This window comes from Electrophorus electricus, chromosome 15 (genome assembly GCF_041902795.1).
Source record: "Electrophorus electricus isolate QZ-2024a chromosome 15, ASM4190279v1, whole genome shotgun sequence".
Classification (NCBI taxonomy): domain Eukaryota; kingdom Metazoa; phylum Chordata; class Actinopteri; order Gymnotiformes; family Gymnotidae; genus Electrophorus; species Electrophorus electricus.
In genome coordinates, this window is record NC_137511.1 from 12,903,137 (window position 1) to 12,918,972 (window position 15,836).

Below are 15,836 nucleotides of genomic sequence, written 5' to 3' on the forward strand. Positions count from 1 at the left end.
AAAAACATTCTACTGGAATATGGAGAATAAATGAAGAGGAAAAACCTGGGAAAAAAAAAAAATCCCAAAAAAAACAGAACCACATTTCCAAGGCCACTGCAGACAGGCCTACTCCATTAATTGGCTGAACAATATGAATGGTTTATTGATTCTGTACATTCCTCTAGCTGTAGCATGGAAGCTTGGCACGCCATCAGTAGTTTTTGTAGCCATGGGCATTCGCTGATCATTTCTGACACTGTGAAGGTCACACTCCTTTTAGTACTTCTGCGACCATGCCAACGGCGTCCACACTAACTGTGTGCTGGCGGGGCTGCTTTTTAATTACCCCCACCTGCTACGCAGCAGACAACCAGTCCCACCAGCATCCTTCATGTGGCTCCATTTTTCCAGTATAGCGTGGGACAGAGTGAGAGAGAGCTTTAAAGAGAAGGAATGAACAGCAAGGGGAACAAGCATTAACAAGTACACCCGCTCTCGTGGTGCCAAGCACACCCTCTTCATTCCACAAGCTGGTATGTTATAAAAAGCCCAAAATGGCCAGTGGCTGGATCAGCCAAGGGGAACTCCACAGCTACACAGTCCACTCCACCCACCTTTATTTGATGTACCTGTTACAGCTTGGCCCAGTAACAGCAGCCTTCCAATACGGCGCAGAAATGATTTTCCAAACCCGAGTGCAGCATTCCGCATGCCCAAAAAACTTGCCTTTCTCAAGTGATAAATTGACTTTTGCATTGCTTTTGCACTGGCACCTTCTCCAGACAGAGCACAACAATACCTCATGCTTTGAATTGGACTAATAATGGAGCAACACAGAAAGAGAGAGACAAAAAAGAGAAAAAGAGAGAGAGAGAGAGAGAGAGAAACCAGAGGGAGAGTGATTAAAAGATAGCCCCTCTCACTGTGTGTCAGCCTCTGACCATGCATGTTAATGGGAGCGGCATGCTAATCAGAAACTTTACACAACAACGCCTGCGAATAAGGCTCATGTCGGACAGCTTGATTGCGTTTCCCTGATGGGAGCCTGCCGCTGCTCTGATCCGGCTGGGCCCGCTCGACTGCGTGCGTCTGATTTAATAAGTGTGAAAAGGCAGGGGCTTTGCGAGGAGCTGATGTGTTAGGAGATAGAGTGTGTTGTTTTTGGCGCTGACTTGGAGCAGGAGCGCATTCAACGTCTCCGGGCGCTGTAATCGGGGCCTGGCGGCGAGCTTGAGAGGGGCAGGGTGTCAGAGTTGACTTATTACTGCAACCCAGGCTGTGGTCCAGAGGATATAAGCCTCTGGGGTGGAGCTGCTTATTCTGTTCCCACCACAGAGCTCCCCACCACACTGCTAGTAGCTCGATGAGTCAATCGATGAGTCAATCGATGAGTCAATCGATGAACGTCTGACGAGAGGACACTTCAGGAGAGTGAACATTGGTCTGAGATGCCTCGGCTGAAGTCGAAATGAGGACGCATACAGCATTTCCTCGTTTATTGGTCTGCAACTGTGATTAGGAAAATGAGGGGTTGGGAAAGTGCGCCCTACAGAGAAGGGAACCGACAGAAAACAAAGCAAGGAGGAAGAAACAGATGCCTGATCTGCACTGAGGACTCTTTCTGAGCCTCTTTTCTTTATAGCCTGTCTGTCAATCATTCTCAGCAGACTGTGCCTGTGGCTCCCACCACTGGCATCATAAAACATGAAAGCTTGGAAAGCTTTTTGCACACCCACCCACACATGTATACCCACATGGAAGTACACACGCACGCACAAATGTCTGGCATCCTATCCTCAGAGAATAATAAAGTCTTTCTATCCCCTGCCACTCATAATCCAGCCAAGGCCGCTACCACATGCCCAGCCTTATTGCTCTATCTACAGCTTCACTCACTGAGCCAACCTCCAGCACCACAACCAGATTATGTGCCTTATTCTGGACTTGGGCTGCTCTGCACACAGCAAAAGTGCATCTTATATCAGGCAGGCATAGTCTATTTATTCTGTCGTGATAATGATATTTCCCAGTAGAAGCAGACCTTATACAACCTTTAAGAGATTCTAAAAGTGCACTAGGTGAAACAGCAGTGGAACAATATCTTTCAGCTGGATGCAGTCAACCAAAGTGACAAATGAACAACTTTCTGAAGTTTCCAGTGGTGTGACAGCTACAACACATCAACTTGACAAGTGCAAAAGCCTCCACAGTAATTCGGGAGCCCTTGGGTCGAACCGCTCATTTGCTGTTTGCTGAAGGTATAAAAGCTTTGGATGCAGATCACTTGTGCTCGAGCCCAACTGACTGGCTCATGCCCCAGAGCCCCCAGCCAGGTAGCAGGGTGAGTAGGCAAATGCTCCAAAGGCCATGAGCTAGGGGCCATGCCTTCAGATTCGCAAAATGAAGCATTCTGCTGGGCTCCGACACAGTTTTACTTGGAAAGCTCTACTGAAAGAGCTTTTGTCATCCTGGGATAAACTTAATCTGTGCCTCTGTCACTGGCCTCAGACGCTGCAGCAGCAGAGGATGATGGAGTTCCTGTCCTCAAGGAAACTTACGGGAGTGTAGCACGGTAGTTCTTACAGAGCGGCCAGCGGAGCAGCCAACCAAGCAGCCATGGACTGCAGTCACCGCGGCACGAGACAGACTCTACTGCCTGTCCCACATTTCCCATCTGTTAACGATATCTCGCAATAAGATAACATCACCGTAATTTACCCAAGAAAACATAAAGGGAAATCTGTCTGTGTGATAGAGTTTCCGTTATGATAGCTCAAGGCCAGAATTATGTTGGTTATAAAAGAGCCAACAGTCAGCATAAACCATCAGGATGGATCTAAAGACTTTGTTTAAAGGAATGAATAGTACATGTTGGAACGAAGCCTTTGTTTGCATCAATAAGAAGGTATTTGTTTCCCTCCACTACTTACGTAACTGACAGACTAAGGTAGGCAGTTCAACAATACTGGAAATAACTTTAGGACTTTTTGAAATGAAAAAAAAAAAAAAGTAAATAAATATATTTAGATTTTTTTTTTTTAAATGCAAACAGCAGACTTGGCCCCGTAAATGTCTTTCAACAAATGAGTAAAATGACACATGTTTTCAACAAATAGAATTACTGGTAAGAAGCCCTTTAAATTCTCAAAATGATAACTAAGGGTGTTCAAGCTGTGGAATAAAGTCATTATTAAGCACAGATTTGTTAATTTATCAAGTCACTAAATGCAGATACTGCACCACCGAATGAGTCCTTGATATTTTAAAAGTTCTTTGACGTTTTCGGCTTGAATAAGGGCCTATTTTCACATTCTTTCACACTGCAATGATGCGAAAAACAGCACAGCAGCAAAGGAGAAAACTCTCTCTGTGTACGTCTCTCTCTGTCTCTCTCTCATCGTGACAGGCAGACACTATCTCACAGCGATGTGCAGAGCAGACACTGACTTCCCATCACTCGGTCTGCTGCTCTGGTCAGCTGTGATTAATCTGAGGGTGCATACTTCACACCGCAGGCACAGGAGTGAGTGAGCGAGCGAGGGAACAGACATGGCCCGGCTTTACTCGGGCGACGGCTGCACTGTTTGTGTGTGCATGTTTTTCTTTCCCGCTCTCTCTCGGTGTTCTCTCATCCATCTTAACGCGGGCATGCGAGACAGTGCAGCCTTGGCCCTGATTGGTTGTGTGTGTCTGTCAGATGAAGCTGACTTACTCACGGGATGATGTCATGTGTTCTCGAGGGACATGAAGGATGAACACCCTCCTAACACACACATACACATACACCTCCCAAAAACCACTACCTGTCTTGCTCAGCTTTGATAAAGGAAGGCACTTGCCTTGCTTAGATAGAATTGATCATCTTTCCTGCAAGAGATTTGAAAATGTCCCTCTGGAAACATATATTAGCTTGATACTTGGTTAAATCATTGAAAACAAACTGGGTTCATTGGGTGAAAAATGCTTTAAAACTGAAACTCAAATTGATATCATTTATGTGAAACCTTAAATGAAGCATGTTCACATCTTATAAAACTCCATAATGATTTCACACATGAATAGGTATAAATAGTAATAAATATTACTTATCCAGATACCATTTAATGTGATAAGGAACAAATTAAGGTGTTCACAATATTATGGAAGAAATCACAATAAAGATAGATGAAGTTTTACAGAAGTTAGAACACTTGTAACATTGCTGGGTAGGGATGTATGACGCAGGCCTTTTTCATTCCAATCACAATACCTTCTTATTGATGCCTTCAGCGAAGTGGGGGGACTTGCTCTTGAGAAGGTCAACCAGGTCTTTGTAGACATTGCTCCTTCTGTCAAAAGCATTCCCCTCTGCCTCATGCCGGACTCCCTGTGAAATGTGCACACAAGCAGAAGTGTTACAGGGCTGATCTCTGGGGCTGATCTCTGGGGCTGATCTCTGGGGCTGATCTCTGGGGCTGGGGGAGGCAGCGTTGACTCTCTCTGCTGGCAAGGAAGAAGCTCGGAAAGAGCCAGGGAGCAGTCTCAACGATGAAGATGTCAAAAGCCCTCAGAAGGCTCGGCTCCACACTCACTAACACAAATACACTTAGAACATTACAATCTCTAATGGTTCTCTGCAATTAAAATAACTTTTACCCACTTGAAACAATAAAAAAAAAAAACATTTGGGAGAAAAAGTGTCAATTTATTCCAGTGTATTGAAGTGAAGTATTTGTTGCAGTGTGTAAAGTGTTCCATTTGACTAATTACACACACATTTTGGTCTGAGCAGCAGTTTGAAACACTTAGCATAGTTAAAGAGGCAATGCTGGCCCAGAACCACACTACTGCAAGGCAATATCTAAACTCCTCAACTTCGCTTACCTCATGATTTGGAAATGTGTCTGTGTATTTCTTTCACGCTCATTAGCAGCCCGTTGGCACATAAAAATGATCTTACGACATTTGTTTCCTTGATGGGCTGACATACTTCATTTGTAGGAAAACCCTGCTGTACCATTTAGTATCCTGATGGGATCCATCACCTCACCACCATCATCAATCCACTCAGATTATGCCTACATGGACTGTTAGCTTGTTTGAGTTACAGACTGTCACAAAAGACTATCGTGATAAAATTGTTTGACACAAAACATGCTCAGTAATAACTCATACATAAATAAAGTACGTTTTCTGCTTATTGATATGCAGGAAACCAGTTCTGATAGTAATTACTTTAACTGAGTCAAAACTCTGAGTCTAAGTTGTTTACTGGGTGATTACAGTATTTCTCACCGCATTGAGGAAAACTCCAGCGGTGCTGCAGGTGATGAAGAGTGGCTCTGAGTCACAGGGTTCAATGATGAGGTAAGCGATCTCTCCATGCACCTGCCTCCACGGAGGTGAGCGGCAGCCATTGCTGAACTCATAATCTGTGGAGTCGTCCGTCGAGCACAAGATCACAATGGAAGTTGATTTTAAAACGAGTCCATAACACATCACTCTGCCAGAACCTTAAACACTGAGACTTTGGTGAGCAAACAAAAATCTAAAGTTCTTACAAAGAAGTTATATTATGCATCTAATTTCCCAAGTTCCAAGTAGAAAAAGTTGTGTCCTTGCAAATATAATTACTAGGGAAAATGCACATCACACATCATCTGCAGAACTGCAAAATGACTACCTATGTTTGATATGTTCGACTGCTAAATTAGAGTGCAATCATTGGCCCTCTGCTTCTCAGCAGGTAAGAGATATCTGCGTAATAAACTGTTCATTCTGGAAGGCTGAAAGAGTGCAGACCCCCGTGCGCAGGGCTGTGGATCCCCGCCTGAGGACTGCCAGTGAGGATGACTGATTGCTCTTCAGCGTGGAACTGCTGCAGACAGCCCGGGTGAGTGCGTGATTTCACCCCAAATAAATCATGCTCTCCAAACAGCCCCGCCAATACTTCCACATGTTCCAAACCGCTCAGCGCATCCTCTCTGGGTCTCCTCCTTCCCACATTATTTGCATAGAAGGTTCCAATTTGTCCCTGGTGTAGGGGGACACATTTTTCAAATGTGGGTGCATTCATCATTTGGAATTTGCCAGGCACGCTTCTCCTCTCCAGGATCAGATAACTGTTATGGCACAGGAAATCTGTCCTTTCTAATGACGGAGAGGTGAATTTGATTAATCTGTTCGTAAACAGGAATCTGACATATGTAATGGATTCCACACTGAAGGAGTTTAAACACAGGCATTTTATATTTAAAGGATATTCAACATTGCCCACTAATGGTGGTGGTTTGTAGAGTGATGGAAAATGAATGAGAAACATGGACAGCAAGTGAGAGAGTGAGATGGAGAGAGAAAGTGTGTGAGTGAGAGTGAGTAAAACATGCCCATATTAGAATGCATTACAAGCGGCAGGCAAAAGTGAGTTTGAAATAAAGTGAGTGACAGAAAGGAAGAGATGGAGAGCAGGAAAATGAGAGGGTGAGAGGCAGAGGAGGAGAGAGGCTAATGCAAACCTGATGTGTAGCACACAGACCTCAGTACCTTCTTCTCCCCTGCAGCACACAAGCTCTTCAGCAGCTCTACATCACGTTTTACAGCAGCTGGACTCAGCCTGACCTCCCTGAACAAGTGTGCGCACACACACACACATACACACACACACACACAGATCATCCGCTGTTTAAATAGAACATTGTTTTGTATTGCTGCTGACTGGCTCCAGCAGAGTCAATGTCGGGTGATGTACTGTGGCTGTGATGGTAGTGTGTCTGGGAGGCTGCTGTGCTTTGCTCCAGGCAGGACATACTGCGCCAGCTGTTTGACGGAGTTGCTGAGGAGCAGTGTGTCCAGCTGCTGCAGGATGATGAGCAGTTTGATGGTGAGCTCAGCTTCCCCACTCTGGCTGTCCTCCTTCAGCTTGTCCAGCAGCCGCAGGGTGGACGAGTCCTCTCCCTCCACCGAGGCAAAGCTTGGCCCCAGGATCTGTACCACTGGGTCCCTGTTAGCTGAAACAAACACATCTACCCCTTCAGAAATATTTGCTTTCACATTCATCTACAGGGAAACATATAAGAAAGTAATTTCTACTATTTATGTTTCATGAAAGCATCTGAAATGGTCCCCCACCACAGCAAATGCCTGCCAGTAACCTCAGAAGCCCTATATATATATATATATATATATATATATATATATATATATATATATATATATATATATATATAAAAACTATTAAAGTCTCTCATTAGTTTAAATTCAAGTTATGAACATACATGTGCATTTAATAACTTGAAATCTAATCTGCAAATGACCTCCTATACTTTTGTGCCTAAGCAAACTAATCTGAGAGTCCACTTCATTACCCAACAGCAACACTTACAAATGGGAATCCTAAAGATGAGAGTTAAAAGCCTGGAGCTTTTGAGCATTAAGCCTTGCTGTCGGCATGCATACCTTCCAAACAGGCTCGCACCTCCCTGAGCTTCCTGTCAGGGACCAGCTGCAGCAGTCTGGTCAGCTGGCTGAAGCTGCGTACAGACACGTCGGGAGGAGTGAGCTGGAGGAGAGGATGGCCGTCTCCATCAGCCTCCCGGGACTGTACGCAGGAGCCGCTGAAAGACAAGAGCATAACAAGCAGCTATGGATGGCACGCTCTTAAGAGAGAAGCAGTTTAACTCTGTCTGATGAGCTAAAACGTGTAAGAGCTAAAAAGATTCCTTCTCTGAGATGCAAGAGCAATATGAAACTGGTGAAATTTGCTGATACTGTCAAATAACTGTACTATTATCCAAACCAGTGTAACCGACTGATGTATTGACTATGCAGTATCTAAACAAAGTCCACTTTTAATTATGATAATTTCTTAAAATAACTGTTCATTTGACTAAATCTAACGAAAGCCACCGAGACCTTAGTACATTTAAAGGGATGATATCAGACTGCACTTGTGTGGGTTATCAAGCGGCAGCAGCCGACGGATAACCACTCATCACATGTAGACCAGCAGAAAAACAAAACGAGTAGAAAAAAAGCAACCAGAATATTCTGAAGCAGCGTCTTTTAAATTCGGCATAGATATAAACTCTCTAGATCTTAAAGCGCATTAGGAACACGGTGAGCACTTCCGCCGTTACGTTAAAAGCACCAAGTCCGCCTGCTAGCTACCTTATGTCATACTCTGTTGTGAAATCAGAAGCCTGCAAAGACGTTTCCCACTGCAGCGGCTCCCTGAACACATGTTTGGCCTCCTGGGGGTGTCTGGCGCTGATCTGCTCCACGAAATGGAGAATTTCCTTCAGTAAAGACTCGTTAAGAGGCGTGATCTCGAGCTTGCCCATGCCAGAGCTCGCGGTGGTCCACTGAGCTGCGCGTGTGAGCGCCAGCCCCATGGTAGCAGAAAATGTCCTAAAATAAACGGGTGTTTGATTAACCATCTAGTATATTAAACGGAGTCAATTCGTTAGCTGGCACAATAAGGATGTGAACAGCTAAACCTAGCTGGCTAGCTAACTAGCTATCCTTAACTTACCTGCTGTGCAGTGCACTTGGCTATTTAACAATATTTGATTTAATTAAGATAAACCTTTAAATAAAAGTTACCGAGTACAGTAGCTAAAGCAAGCTAAATGTAATAAACTCTCCCAAGCACGCGGACTATTTTACTGCTATTTTACTAAAAGGTAGATTAACCTTGCAGTTGATTTCTGCAGTTTTGTTGTCCGCTACTGAGTAACCATAGGGACAACCACGCGGATATTACGGTTGCTAGGATACAGTCAATAACACAGCAGAAAGGGTGTAAACGGTTTATCCTAGAAATCGTTGGAATACACTTTTTTAAAATTTCATTTATCTAGGATATTTCTAATATTGCTTTTACTCTTTCAGTAGTTCTTAGTGTCCTCACGTAGACAAAGTAAATGATTAAAGGCTTCTTCATAATTCCAACTGTGCGTTCTGTGTGGAGTTGCATGTCCATGAAATCACACATTTGAAAACTTTTTTATAAACTTCCTTTGTCTGTTGTTGCATGGCTTTGCAGATTTATACACACAAACATCTGGTCAACAGAAAAGTCTCAAAAATTGTTATTTCCTTCAGCATTATTCATGCCGGACTTAGATTACCGGACTTTAGTTTCACTCACTGAAGTAAAGATTAGAAGCTCAGTGAATACACCGAGTGAATCTCCTCTTTAAATTCAGTTTAGAGGTTTTTATTTATGTACACTTATGTAAAAAGGTTATTTATTTATTGATTTGTTAAATAAATAAAGACATCCAGGAGTCCCTCACTTAGGATTTCCTCTAGAATCCTGCAAAGTGAATTTTGACCTAAAATTTCTCTCATTCATTTTAGGAGAAAGTATTTGCCCAAGACCCTGACCACAATTTACAAAATAAGTGATGTATTGTTTCCACTGCAAAGAAGTGATATTTTATATTCATTTAATCCAATCTGTTGCTCAAGATGAAACACAGGCATTTTCCACAGCCATAGACTGGCCTTTTTAATTAAATGAAGCACTGTTTTTTCCTCTCACATAGAGGCATAAAGACGACAAGCAGTGGTGTAGGCCTGGAGCTTTGATCTGTAGTCATGCACATATCTGCTTTTGGCCTCTTGCAGAAGACTGCTTGATTTCAAACAGCCATGCTTCACACAAGCGTAAAACTAATGATATGAATGCTACCACAGAACAGTGTGCGTGTGTGTGTGTGCCCGGACTCTGATTTATACATAGTCCAGACATGTTTTCATTCAATTTGCAAAAACCCGCTGTTTTATCCCCGACTGAGTGAGCGGGTGTAAATCAGTCCTGCTGATCCTATTGTATGGCAGCTGTTTGGCAAAGGTAGGACCCTCTGGAAAGACAGTAAAGGGGAAGCGAGCCAACGAGAGGCATCGTCAAGGCTCTTTGGCCATAAAGTGACTGACTGAGCTGTCACTCCTCTCTGCTCAGCAGGCATTTAAAGATGACCTGTATTTTTTCCTTCTATTTACTGCATACATCAAGAGGACCAACCTGCACAATGGTACATCTACGAACAAGAACACCCTAGAAAAAAGAATCTCTGCATTCATGTATATATTTTATAGTATAGGATCCACTAAAAAAAAGTGGACAATAAAAAATAAAGGCAAGAATAGGGCGCATCAAGATCAATTGCACAGACATGGAAAGCAAAACGGAGACAAAGAAGCGTCAGAGGGAGGAAAAATGAGGGAGGTTAACCCCACTCTACCTCATGCCCTCATTAGCAGTACTAATTGGTGTTAGTTAAGCTAGAGAGGTTAAATGCAACGATCAGGCCCTCCAGAGCTTCCTTCAAACGTAAACACATTGAGCCTGTGGTCAGAAGCACCTGCACACACCCTCCACCCTTCTAGCCACCCGCCCGCCTGCTCCGCGTTTGACTCGGCCCTCAACATAATAAACAAAAGTGGCGTCTGGCACGGGCGAGCGGAGGCGCTGATTGAGCAGGAGCGGGGTGCGCCGCGGGAGATTTACGACGCGACGGGCCGCCTCGGAGCACGGACGGCGTGATTGCGTCCGTCCGCGACCCTCTCCCCACTCTCCAAACAGCCCATTAACGGGGAAGTCAGGCCGAGGGAGAAATACACACACGCGTGGGGAGTGATGAAGTGCCGAGGCCTACTGGAGTTACACTCACGGACAGGGGCGCGGGACTTGCGGCCGTTGCGGCTCGGCCTGGGCCTTCAACTCTCAGCGCAGAAACTCAATATTTTGTGGAAAGCAGTAGCCAGGAGCAGTTCCGCAGCAGGGAGGGCAGTTGTATAGTGTGGTTACACAGAGAATGCTGGCGCCAGTACAGTTGCACAGAGCACACCCAAGCCGTTACAGTTACAGTTACACCTCTGTGTAAGTCAGTAACACGAACAGTATGGTTACACAGAGAATGCTTGAAAAAGTGCAGCTACAGGGATTGGATGCTTGAACCAAGACAGTTAAAGGGAAAGAATTCTTGAATCAGTACAGCTACACATAGAGAACGCATGAACCAGGGTAGTTAGTGGGAGAACATGCATGAACCTGTGCAGTTACACTGAGAACTGCAGAACAAGTGCAGTTACCCTTGTACAGAGAATGCCTGATCCAGGTGCAGTTACACAGAGAAAGCCTTAACCAGTGTGGTTACAGAGACAGAATGTCTGAACAAGTGTAGTTATACAGAAAACGCCTGAACAGGTGTTGTTGCACAGAAAACATGTGGTGACACACACACACACACAACCCCCCCCCCCCCAAAAAAAAAACCCAACACCAACACCAAATGAACCAGAGCAGTTACACAGGAAACGCTTGAACCAGTGAACACCTCAACAAGTGCAGTTGCACAGAAAATGCCTGAACCAATGCGGTTACACAGAAAACGCCCGATCTAGTGCGATTACACAAAAAATTCCTGAATCAGTGTGCTTACATAAAAATAAACGAAAAACCCAAATGAACCAGAGCAGTTACATAGGAAACGTTTGATAACTTGGTTAAGAGAGGGACAGTGTAAGATCAGTGAACAAGCTGATGACCTCAATTCCTTTCAGAAGAACACTGCCCATCTAGTGACTCCTCTGATGGGTTTCTGGGCTATAACAAATTTTAAGGCTTTCACAATAATGATAATGGCTACAACATTTGAAGAAATCAAACAAATCTATTTTATGGAATATTTTTCTAGGCAGTTGTACAGGTAACGGTGAGTATGAGAAAGTGCTCAGGCCCTGGAAAAGGTTGGATGGGCTAGACGGGTGTATACACATATACACACATATACGGGTGCCAAAGAAAACCACACTTAATATTCCACAGCAGACAAAAGCAGTCCTCTGAGCATACGTGCGTTTATGAAGCATTATGTGATGGCTTTCACGGCTGCTGCATAAGCACATCAACTTCCTTTAACATGAATTGGCCTTTTTCCTCACCTGGAGCGCACTGTCAATACCTGAAGCAATGGCTATTTAAGCAGACTGTGTTTAATTTACGATATTGATTCATATTGCCATAGCCATAAATAAATAAATAAATAAATAAATAAACCAGCACTAAATAAAACAGCACTAAAAGCTGGTGAGTAATGATTCACTGCTTTTAATTCAGAGATGGCCAAGTTGATTTAGCACTTCTTGTTTTCATATAACCAAAACTATACACTTCTCTGCACATTCAAAAAAATATACACCCCTTGTTTGGTAGAAGTAACTGACATACAGTGCTGTAACCTGTGTGTCGAGTTGGTTACAGTCAGCTAGACTTTGTTCTGGCTTTTGCTGCATGGACCATGCTAGACCTTTCAAAGGGTCACAACTTTTATGTCTATGTGGTCAAAACATAAACAAGCCAATACTTCAGAAGTGCTTATCAAAAGCTAAGCATTCATCACTCTGCATAGTGCCTGTTTACTGTTCATGAGGGCCCTGTGCTATAAACCCAAGGCCATAAAGGCCATTTCTGTACTAACCCTTTCATCGGCGCTGTGAAAACATCATTAGATATGACTCAAAATGTTTGCTCTGTAACAAAGAGCATTACAGCACAGCCCTCTCGCAGAGGTAAACCTGCAATTGTGGTGTGTGCGTGTGTTTTAAGCTCCTTGGTGCATGTGCTTTCTTTGGAACACAAAACTGACTGTCAAATACAGATGTTAAAAGAAAGATTTATGAATATATGGATTTATGGAAAACCCAATAATGGTTCTTTCTGACAGTATATATTAGAGGGGTTTTCTCTGTTTGTTTGTTTAGGTGTATTCTTTTTTCCTTAAAATTACTCATTTTTTCTTGCTCAATTCATCTTGCTAAACCAACAGGAACGTTTACCCTATATGCTCGTAGATATGGAAACAGGCCGATGCTGCAGCCACAAGGTCAAGTCATGAATTTGAGAAAATCATATCATTATATTAAACATTTCCAACCATTCAAAGACTACAAAGTCCAAGATATCTACTGAGCTATTTTCACACATTTAACGTTGCCACTTAGCAGAAAAAAGCTATTTCACAGCATCCAAAATGTGATGTGATATGACCAAGTTTTCCAAAATACCAGCCAAATTTGACATCATAAAGACTTAAATAGTTTAGCCTCAAAAAACTGTGTACCCACTATATGTAAAACCACAAAGTGTATATACAAAAGATGTTTGGTGATAGACCAAAGAATGGACCATCACATAATATTAAACACTGTATAAAACAAATGATAATACACTCCTTTCTCTTTCAGTGTACACAGTCCACATCTCTGATTCTCCATGGCCTTAACCCACAATGCATCTGGCTGTATTACCCCAGTGACCAGGCCTCCACTCACGCACTCATCTTTCCTGGTGATAGCCACTGCTTCTAATATTTCAAAGCCATTCAACATGTTTGAGCTAAAACGCAGATCTTAACTCTCTTTCCTCTCCTGTTCCATGTAATTATTATTTTGATCGTATCGCGGGGGGGCCGGTTACAGTCCATGCCACTAACGTGTCAGGGGTTTTAATACAATTTGACTTTTGTTTTATAACCTTTGCAGGCAGATACCACAGGTTTGCTCTCTTGCTCCCTCCCTTTCTTACTGTGGATGAACACATGCAGATGCGTGCGTCTGACTCTATTGGACTTCCATGTGGTGTAGTACTTTTTACTATTACTGGCTTTTACTTTATTCTTGTTTAGAGCTGGTATTCATGACACAGGGCAAATCTAGCTAAAGACTAAACAATATGGGAGTGAAATGTCCCACTAATAGTGTAATTTAGCCTCAAACTAGGTCTAATCTGTGTTCGGAAAAGCTGTCCATTGGGATTGGACTGAACTAAACTAATGGACCACCACTGGCACAAACATGTCTCACAGGACAGAGACAGTTGTGTGTGTGTGTGTGTGTGTGTGTGCGTGCACGCACATTAAACAGAATGAGGAAGGCAGAAGAGGCAAGAGAACTGTGGGAGAAGGGAGAGGGAAGATCTGTAACGGTGATATCAGGCCGTGGCACCATGCAAAAGCACTTAGAGTTACACGAGACATTCCTGCAGTTTTCTGAGATCACAAACACTACAGCCTTCACTAAGAGAAGTGCTGTGTTTAAAGTGGCCCCGTGTCCACACACTCGGCAGCTACTAGCATAGGTTCCTGACCTCTCCACACTTCTGGCTGAAGCAGGGGAACAAGAGCTGGCTGCATGCTCCTCCATTAATGGCAGGACTCACAGGGTGGCCAGCTGAGTTCTCTGGGGCTTGTGGAAGCTCCATCAGCCTGCTGAAGACTGAAGGGAGCCAATGAATTCACAGGGCTTCCTGATAGGCTAGTGTTGAGAACCAAAGTGCAACTGATCCACACCGCACTGAAAGTGTACAGAGAGGCTTTGTTGTGGATTGTGGCTATTGGTATTTGAATTTGGGTCATCATGTACTGCATTTTCTAAGTAACCACAAATGGTTCTAGGGACCCAACTCTCGGCTTCTCAAATACAAGCACCTTTCTTCTAATCTTCTAGTTTGTTCTCTGTACATTCATTGTCCATCACTGAAAATGTCTGGCTAGCATTGGCCATCGTAGCACCTTCCACCCAGTTCTCAAATCTATGGAGCAAGAAGATCGATTCCAACAAAGGTCTCCAATGTCTTCTGCCAGAAGCAAGATCTGTTACACATCTAACCACCAGAATAACAGAACCAGGCCTTCATGTCTAAGAGAAATTCTGAGTAAGTATCTAAATACTGATGATGAGTTGTTTTTTTTTGGTGTGTGGATCCACACTTCTTTGGGACAAATTCCCAGTCATGCTAGGATCTGCATAACACATCTCTAGCTCAGAGTCACTACAGCAGAGGGTATGTTTAACTGTTCACTACGTTAGCTCATAAAGAGACGTGCCCTGCCAGCGTGTCAAACGCACACACTGACACACACACATACACTGTCCTCTTCTCCACCTTACCCACCCCCTCACTTGAGAAGTGTTGGAAAAGTAGACTCTTAAGATTGTGACAGAGCAGGACAAAGAAAAAAAACGGAGCAAAAAGGGAGACAGTGAGGGAAAGATCTGGTACTGCCAGAGGCTTGTATAGTAACAAACTGCCAGTATGTCATAATACACAATCAAGAGAAGGGTTTGTTTCATTATTCTGCGGTGAACCAGTCGGATTATTGCTCTCAGATCACTCTCAGTCTCTGTCTGTCTGTCTCTCACTCACTCTCACACGCCAGCAGAGCAGGCTGACCCGAACACCTCTGTAAAACATGGCACCACCGACTCCTATGAGGCCACAGTGGCCAATTTTGTACAAGTTGTGTGTTTTGTCAAAAATGTGGAAAGTACGAACCGCGTGTGTGCACAGGCTGCTAGCAAGTGCTCAGTGTGTGTGTAAGCTGTGTGAGACTGTTTGTCGGTTGATCATGGTTGACAGTGTGTCATTATTTCCTCTGGTCATGTCAAAGTCTGAGGATATCCAGTCACAGCTAACTAACAGTGTACCTTGTGTATGTGTGTATGTGGGTGTGCGTTACCTCAGTGACCAACTCTGGGAGTCAGCTTTGAGCCATGTCTAGTTTGGGCTGCTCACGTGTGTGTTGTGTGTGTTCGAATATAAAAGAAAGAAAAAAAAAACCCATACAGATGATGACATTATGCTATCCACATACATTTAAAATCAAAGCTGTAATATATTAGCTTACAGATTAGAGAGACAAGAGGCAACTCACTCTTTTTAGAGGACTTGAGAAAAACACTAGAAAAACACCTCATTGTAAAAGAGAACAGGCAAGAGAAAATTCTTCTAAATGCTAACAATGCGAATGCAATTCCCTCAGTGTGGGGGCCAAGTTGCATTAAACATGCTAAGGGCCAACAAATGGGGA

The 15,836-nt window shown here is 43.6% G+C and overlaps 1 protein-coding gene across 2 annotated transcripts in view; it reads right to left on the reverse strand.

The window, feature by feature from the left end:
* Nucleotides 1-8,700, reverse strand: part of odad2 (outer dynein arm docking complex subunit 2) — a 43,839-nt gene extending 35,139 nt beyond the window's left edge. Inside the window, exons 1-7 of one of the 2 annotated variants that reach the window (XM_081698023.1) lie at nt 8,492-8,700; nt 8,128-8,367; nt 7,417-7,574; nt 6,770-6,968; nt 6,477-6,583; nt 5,257-5,393; nt 4,232-4,348 (exon numbers count right to left, since the gene is read on the reverse strand). In XM_081698023.1, coding sequence (XP_081554149.1) covers nt 4,232-4,348; nt 5,257-5,393; nt 6,477-6,583; nt 6,770-6,968; nt 7,417-7,574; nt 8,128-8,351 — 942 coding nt within the window. In that variant the 5' untranslated portion in view covers nt 8,352-8,367; nt 8,492-8,700. The remainder of the gene's footprint in view (nt 1-4,231; nt 4,349-5,256; nt 5,394-6,476; nt 6,584-6,769; nt 6,969-7,416; nt 7,575-8,127; nt 8,368-8,491) is intronic. The other variant, XM_027021532.3, reaches the window with a different exon arrangement.
* Between the last annotated feature and the right edge of the window lie 7,136 nt (nt 8,701-15,836).